General features: G+C 35.1%; 1 protein-coding gene across 3 annotated transcripts; it reads right to left on the bottom strand.

The window, feature by feature from the left end:
- Positions 1-298: 298 nt before the first annotated feature.
- LOC132306950 (G-type lectin S-receptor-like serine/threonine-protein kinase SD1-1) lies at positions 299-5,197 on the bottom strand. 3 transcript variants are annotated; one of them, XM_059804567.1, is made up of 8 exons: positions 4,630-4,687; positions 3,633-4,129; positions 2,963-3,097; positions 1,894-2,051; positions 1,511-1,721; positions 1,148-1,385; positions 917-1,067; positions 299-815 (listed from the first exon to the last, which is right to left on the bottom strand). In XM_059804567.1, exons 2-8 carry the CDS (start codon positions 4,060-4,062, stop codon positions 507-509), a joined length of 1,632 nt encoding a protein of 543 aa, XP_059660550.1. In that variant the 5' UTR covers positions 4,063-4,129; positions 4,630-4,687; the 3' UTR covers positions 299-506. The 3 variants fall into 3 exon arrangements, with proteins under 3 accessions (XP_059660550.1, XP_059660559.1, XP_059660548.1); XM_059804576.1 differs by lacking the exon at positions 4,630-4,687 and adding an exon at positions 4,425-4,466; XM_059804565.1 differs by having other exon boundaries at positions 3,633-5,197.
- Positions 5,198-7,979: the final 2,782 nt, after the last annotated feature.

Here is a 7,979-nt window from a genome sequence, read left to right as displayed (position 1 = left end):
TTAGGGGTATTACACCCTTAAAATTCAAAATCTGGACTAAACAATAACTTGGGCCAGAATTAAAAAAAGAAAAGAAAATTTAGGCGGGCCCCGTATGGCCGGCCCATGCTCTCTAACAGGGTCGACCCATTCTCCGATTGGCCCAATTTTAGCAACCCGCAATGGAGCAGTTGGGTCACCAAATGAGCCCAAATCGCTATGGCCGGCCTGCTTTGGAGGTGCTCTTACGCCCTTTACCATGAAATATATGGTGGTGTAGAACTCATCAACAATATCATACATTTCACTCAACAATGACTACACATTTAACTGAATGTTCTATTAAAAATGAAAACAAGCTATACAAACCAGTACATATTATCTAATGTTAGTCCCTCAGTTGATGGGTGATTGAAGAACCAGACTACTTAGAACTATTTGCAGAAAATTGCAGCCGTCACACAAAAAAAATTATTCTCACACCCTTGTACAATATACAGAGTATAATTCACTACATTGATTCTCTCCTATCGTCCATCGAAGGCTGTAATAGTAATCTCATTGGCAGTACTAGGATCTTGCCCACTCGTTGATGAATCAATATTTAAAGAAGAATTTTCTACAGAAAATCCCGGTTCTTTCGGTTGGGGCAGCACTGCATTTTCATTGCTTAACATAAACACCACAGAAGACATCGTTGGCCTGTCTTCCGCGCGATGCTGCACACACAAAAGCCCCACTTGGATACATCTTACCACTTCGTTTACTGAAAATGACTCCTGCAACACAGGATCCATTAATTCCATGGGTTTTTCTTCATTCCATAGTTTCCATGCCTGTAACAATTCCGAATCAGTTTTTCCATTAGTCATAGATCAAAATGAAAGCATACATTATAGAGCTCTAAGCTTAAAAGTGCAGATGTTGCGGTACTTACATGTCCTATAAGGTTTTGGTCATGGTCAGGGTGATAAAATCCCCAATTCTTCTGGCCACTTATAATCTCTAACACTAACACGCCAAAGCTGAATGCATCTGATTTTACAGAGAAGTGACCACTCATTGCATATTCTGGAGACATGTAACCACTGCGCGCCAAAAAACAACATTTTAAACACATTTGCAGCCATGAAACTGTTTTTATCGTGATAAATGTAAGATCACTTACTATGTTCCGATTACTCTCATGGTTTTTTCCTCCGTCTGCTCTCCTCCAAAAATTCTTGCTATGCCAAAGTCAGAAATTTTGGGATCCATCTCCTTGTCTAGTAAGATGTTACTAGCTTTGAGATCCCTATGGATGATTCTCAACCTCGAGTCTTGATGAAGATAAAGTAATCCCCGGGCAATTCCCAGAATAATGTTGAAGCGTTTCTTCCAAGGTAATAGTCTTCTTCCATTTTTATCTGGCAGCCAAATCCAATTAAAAATTCTACTCATTCAAATATCTCTATTATACTTTCAAGATTTTGTTCATAAACAAGATAAGACAATCATTTGGGTAATTATGTTTAAGGATAAATGGACGAACCAAATATGAAGTAGTTCAAGCTTTTATTAGACATGTATTCATAGATTAGTATCCTTTCTTCTCCCTGAATGCAGCATCCCAAGAGCTTAACGAGGTTCCGGTGTTGAAGTTTCGCAATCAAGATAACCTCATTTTTAAATTCTTTGAGGCCTTGCCCGGAACTTTGTGAGAGTCTCTTTATTGCAATTTCTTGTCCATTAGGCAATTCACCCTACATATTAATATACAAAAGTTTAGATATACTTCAATATAACTATAAAGAGGAAGGATGGGGTTGAAGCAGTTGTTAAGTTCAAATCTTGAAAAAAAGAAAGGCAATATTACTATAAACATCTTGATTCCTTTCTTCTTTATTTTATTTCTTTCGTATAATGGAGAATTACCTTGTAAACAGGGCCAAAACCACCTTCTCCAATCTTATTTTTGAAAGAGAATTTGTCAGTAGCAACAAGAATGGTACTTATGTCAAAAAGAGGTAATTCAAGGTCATCCTCCTGACTTTCTTCTGTATAATCGTTGTAGGGATTGTTTTCCTGTTTCACTGTTAAAGGGGAAATCCATAAGATAAACAGAAGACAGAATGATAGAAAGAAGGATTCTGAAACAGCACATGCTAAACAAAAGTGACCTCTATTGATTGTTTCATGATATACAAGCAAGAAAACAGGAAACAACCTCTCCTCATGCGGAGGTAAGGCTGCGTATATCTAACCCTCCCCTGACTCTACAGTGTCGGGAGTCTCGTGCACTAAGCTAACCCTTTAAGCAAGAAAATGTTATCTCTCTGACACTTGGTTAAGTAGAATTGCATTTGCAAGAAAATATTATCAGAGTCAAAAGTGATTGGAGCACTCCAACACTTTTGACAAATACAGTGCCCCTCTGGTTGAAGACATAAAGACATTACCCTGTACCTTCTTTTAGTGTTACAGCAGAGCTAAGAGCATTCGATGAATTACAGTGATGAAGGTTAACCTTTCCATCAAGTAAGGTACCCAAAATTTGTCAGAAACAAGTGATTCCGAATAAATTTCCTTCAAATGTGTACTTGATTGTATCAATGGAATGACATTCTCTCCATGAATTGCAAATGGTCCAGAAATTTCTATTATGCCATGGACATAATAGAAATTATGATGTTCATGTGAATGTCCCAATCTTCTATGCCGTGCCTACCATGAAATATTGTCCACCTCTTTATTTGACAACTCAATTGCAGCAGAGAAAGATGAAGATGTGAAAAGTTTCATTAACGCCTAATTCATGTCAAATGTCAAGTAGATCTTCTTCTTGTGAGAATTCTTAATTCATGAGTTATAGGAGAGAGGAACTAATGAGTGAATATTCAATTAAGAATTCCACATCAAAAAATAACTTGGAATTCATTCATAAGACTGCTATAGGATCATACAACTTAAAGGAATTGACAATAGAACTATAAAGTTGTATTACCTTTCTTTCTTGCTTTTTTCAATCGACATATGTACCAGCCAACAACACCAGATAGAATGATTCCAGAAACTGTTGATACCAAGACAACGCTGATCGTCACCACTTTCCTTCTCCTCTTAGCTGCAGCAATTGATTCTGGCCACCCAACAAAGTTATAGCAGAAATAAGTTACTTTCTCATGTTCTTTCAACAAACTAATTACTAAATTAGCATACAAACCAAAATTAAGACCTCCAAATTGAAGACATGCATGACATTATTGAAATGAATACACATATATAATCTCATATCTTAATAAGAGTCTGAACACTGAAAACGAAATCTAGCAATTTAAACAAATAAACCACATAATCAACCAGAGATTCACATACAAACCAAAATTAACACCTCTAAATTGAAGACATGCATGACATTATTGAAATGAATACCACACACACACATATATTATCTAAATGAGAGTCTGAACACCGAAAACGAAACCTAGCAATTTAAACAAGTATACCACACAATCAACCAGAAACTCACGTACAAAACAAAATTAACACCTCTCAATTGAAGAAAATGCAGGACATTATTGAAATGAATACCACACACAAACACATTACCTAGTTTCTAAATTGAAGAAATGCATGACGTTATTGAAATGAATACCACCCACAAAACACATTACCTAGTTCTGCGCGTGCCATTCGCATGTAAATCTCCTCTCCTTCATCGCCAAATTCTCGCATATCAATCAATTGGTTCAACCACACCCCACATGAACTCCCATTTCCATGAACATCAATGTTGGTATAAGCCATACAACCACACGTCTTTAAACACTCCACCCTGCATTCCTCTTGGTTATATTCCCCCCACACAGTGATATTATCCGGCAACTTCAATCCGGTATACTTCACGAACCCATCTCCATTGCCGCAATTCAACTCATGCCGCCTCACACAACCATCAGTCCAAACAACCTGACTCCACGCCTGAGGCGATTTCGGTGTGAACCCCTTCAAACACCTGCAATTTGGATCCGCAGCATAGCAATTCCCATAAGGCCCACACATCCCATACCTATCACAATAGTCTCTATTAAGAGTAACCATCATAGACCATTGATTATTATCACCACTCCATGTGAAATACTGAATCAAACCCAATGGTGTCACCTGAAACCTAGATAAAACGGAACTGTTTGTCAATTCAAATTTGTAATAAACCTCTTCAGAATTGGAAGTGAAAAGGGGCGTGAACACAGCATTGGGCCTCAATTCAGGGCTGCCACTAAATCTAACACCATCCCATGGACCCCATCTGTATTGCAGCTCAGACCCCCTTCTCAGAACCAACCTGGGTGCCTCAGGAGGGTCTAAGCTGAATGTGAACTCACCATCTGATGGATCAATATCAGTCTTCCAAGACCTCAAAACCCTGTTCAAACCCAATTTCAAATTCCAACCCAGTTTCATACCTGGCAATAAGGTATCAGAAATGTGATCGAAGCTCTCCCAAACAGAACCCACACCAGAATTGTCTTCATCTCTGACCACAAGATTGCCAGAATCCAACAATTCCAATATGGGTTTTTTTGATGTGACATTTATATTGGTGAACCAGACTATGTCTCTAGACTCATTGTAAAGAACCAGACTACCATTTATGGTCAGAGTTAATACCCCAGATGAGTCTGAAATTGGGTTGGCTTTGTTGGCCACCCAAACCACCGTGCGAGGGAGGTTGTGGTACGATATGGCCAAGTAACGGTGGCTTGAATTGCCTGGACTGAAGAAGCCGAGTTCAAAGATTTTGTTGAAGGAAATTAAGGTTTGATTGTCTGTGAGGTTTTGGGTTGGTGTTAAGGTGTTTGTTGCAGACGAGGTGAGTAAGGTTAGGGATGTGAGTATGTAAGAGAATGCAAAAAACAGATTGCGAACCATCATTTGAAGAAGATGTTGAAGTTCTTCTCTCTTGGTTTCGCCATTATAAAAGATTGGTACACAATTTGGTTTCTTGGATATGTTTGTTTGTGCAAGGGTGGAAAGGTCAGAGTTGATGAATTCGTGTTTGACTAATGGCTTCTCCAATTTGGACTCATTGGCCCTCTGTTTGCCAATGAAATTGGTGGTAGATAAGCAATGATACATTGATTCAACAAAATAGACTTTATGGTATAATAACGTCAGCAATTGAACAATGAATTCTCACTGTTTACGTCTTGATATATATTTTTAAAATTTCAAACAAACTTATGTTACGACAAGAGCAAAACATACACATCACACAAATGATGCAAAGATTTATACGATATGAGTAAAAATTCAAAGATTGATTTGATCATCAAATACAAATTCAAAATAGACAAAATATTTGGAGAATGTTGGTGTTTGTGTTCTTCTAAAAACCCTCTACAAGGATTTAGAAATAAGTTTGGAATTAATAATGTTTAGACGAAGGAATCGTAAAGTCAAAGACGTTCAACAACTAGTCGTTGATGGAGCGGAGTAGACAGGGGCGGAGCCAAGATTTTATTTCAGGAAACACAATGCACTTATTAAAAAATAATAATCAACAAGTATGATAAATATAAATTTTTAAATCAAAAGGCAAACAGGAAAAAAAAATACTAGTTGTAACATAATATACTAAATAATTATTGTAAAAAAAATATACTTGACAAATATAAGAATCAAAATATTGATTAATAATATTTTAATTAAATACAATCACAAATGTCATCGATAAAAAGAAAAAAAGAGGAAAAATGGTACAATACATCATTTATATATAAGTGAAAAAAATAATAATAATAAAACAAAAATTAGAAAATAAAAAATATATGGTGTAGTTGAAGAACTGAAATATATGTAACTTTTTTTTTTTTTTTTTTTTTGTTTTCAAAAAGAAATTAGATGAATTAAAAAATTTTAAAAAGGGTGTTATTTAAAATTATCATATAAGTATATATTTATAACAAAAATATGTATTTATGCATAATGGGTTAGAGTAAGGGCGGGTGACACTGCTTCCTCTTAGTCTTAATTGGCTAGGCCCGGGAGAGGGTATGACTGTGGACATGGTAAAGCAAAGGCTTGTCTCATTGAAAGTGAAGGACTCAAGGCATGGCTCGAAGACTTGCCCTGGACCGGGATCTTCCCCAATCCTTCATCAGACCGCCGCCGGAGCATTACTCTGTCCCAAAAAGAGAGAGATATTTTCTACTCACTTAGTTGACTTGAGATAAGTATTTAGATTTGAGCTGTCCCAAAAATAGAGATATCAGAGCTGCCTTGATTGATGAGTCCGTGACATCTTCTGGAAATATCTTGACCACTTACACAAGTCACTTCCGTATCCTTTCAAAATGACTTTAGCTTAGCTTATTAATTAGTATTATTTATATTGTAAACCAATTGAGCTCTTTGACCATTTCCTCTCACACAAGTGTTAGTTGTGTAGTCCCAATCATTGTTGACTAAAAATTTGACATACAATCAGATTTTAGCATAGAATTGCCTCATCTTTCAATCAGAAAGATTGAAAGATCAAGTGACATGAAGGGCATGTAGATGTGTGCATTATATTTGTCAAAAGATAATTTTAAAAAAATAAAGATAAAGATTAAAGTAATTGAAGTATAATCTAAAAATCATCTCATCCAAACATTTTTGGAAGCTTGGTTCATTCAAATAGAATAAAGATGAATTTTAATTGTATTTAAGTATCAAAAAAAGTTGGTAAGACCTTGAGGTTTGAATAATCTATTCATAGAAACTGTTGATAGACCAGTAGTTCGTACTATAAAATGTGGTCATAACTTTTGCAGTCTGACTGCATTTAATCACAACACCACCTTCTCCACCGAGTGGTTGGTCTCAACTTGAGCAGCGGTCTTCCGACGCTGCAATTTGACCATCATACATCAAACTATGAATGCGCATTAAACAAGGTAGATAGATGGTTTCATCGGAGAGTTAATACCAAAAACTCTAAAATCTAGTTAATGTGAATTGAGAGGTAACCTGTATACCTGTACCTATTTCACTTCTCATCTGAATTTGATATGTGATAAATTTTACCTATAATAATAAATCACTTAACTCTGGTGCCTCATAAAACATTAGGACTCCGTTTGTTTGGCCGTAAAATATTTTTCAGAAAATATTTTTTACTTTCTGGTGTTTAGTTGTTGTAAAATATTTACGAAAAAAAAAATATATTAATATTTAATAAAAATAATTTATCCATAAATTTTTGACAAGTTACTTTAGATGTCCTGTTCGATAAATTCAACCTCAATCTCGACGTAGATTTTTGTTAAACATCATAAAGTAAAAATAAAACCTCAACCTCGACGAAGATTTTTGTTAAACATCATCAAGTAAAAATAAAAGAATATTTTACCTAAAAAAAAAATATTTTTCAAAAACAATATTTTATGTATAAACAAACGGAATAGGTTTAAGTTTTGATTTTTCTGAATGTAAACAATTCTTTTAGGGGATTCGACTATTTGGCCCCTCCTACAATCCCCCAGTCGTAACATCTCTGATAGAAACACTACCTCTTGTGCTTGAAAGGTACTAAACGCTGTGAAAATTAACAAAAAGCAACCAAAAATACATATTAACGTAATTCACCCAAAATCAAGTATGTATCCAAAGAGTTGTTGCAATTTTATTACGATAATGAGCAAAATAAAATTATAAACTTCAAAATAAATAACTAGAGCCTCTTATTATTCTAAAAAAGTTAGATAAAAAGTGTAAAAATACTAAAAATATCTTTTTTAAAATTCAAAAAATTTAAATAAAGTGTACAAAATTATGAGGGGGTCACACTTCCCATCACTAAATTAGATGGCGGAAAACTCCTAAACTTTGTAAAAGCAAAAGACAAAAGCTACAATGAGATTAAACTCATTACAACATTTATGAGATTTGCGCTTTTGTCTTGAAGTTTTATCTTTACCAATTTAAAATAAAAAAAAAGTATTTCAAGATGATTTTCCTATTATAGGACTATTTTA

Source organism: Cornus florida, unplaced genomic scaffold, assembly GCF_030987335.1.
Source record: "Cornus florida cultivar Cherokee Brave unplaced genomic scaffold, ASM3098733v1 CherokeeBrave_3.0.0_Hap2_Chr01, whole genome shotgun sequence".
In the NCBI taxonomy this organism is placed as follows: domain Eukaryota; kingdom Viridiplantae; phylum Streptophyta; class Magnoliopsida; order Cornales; family Cornaceae; genus Cornus; species Cornus florida.
The sequence above is the reverse complement of the archived record's forward strand: the minus strand, read 5'-3'. Positions and strand labels throughout refer to the sequence as shown.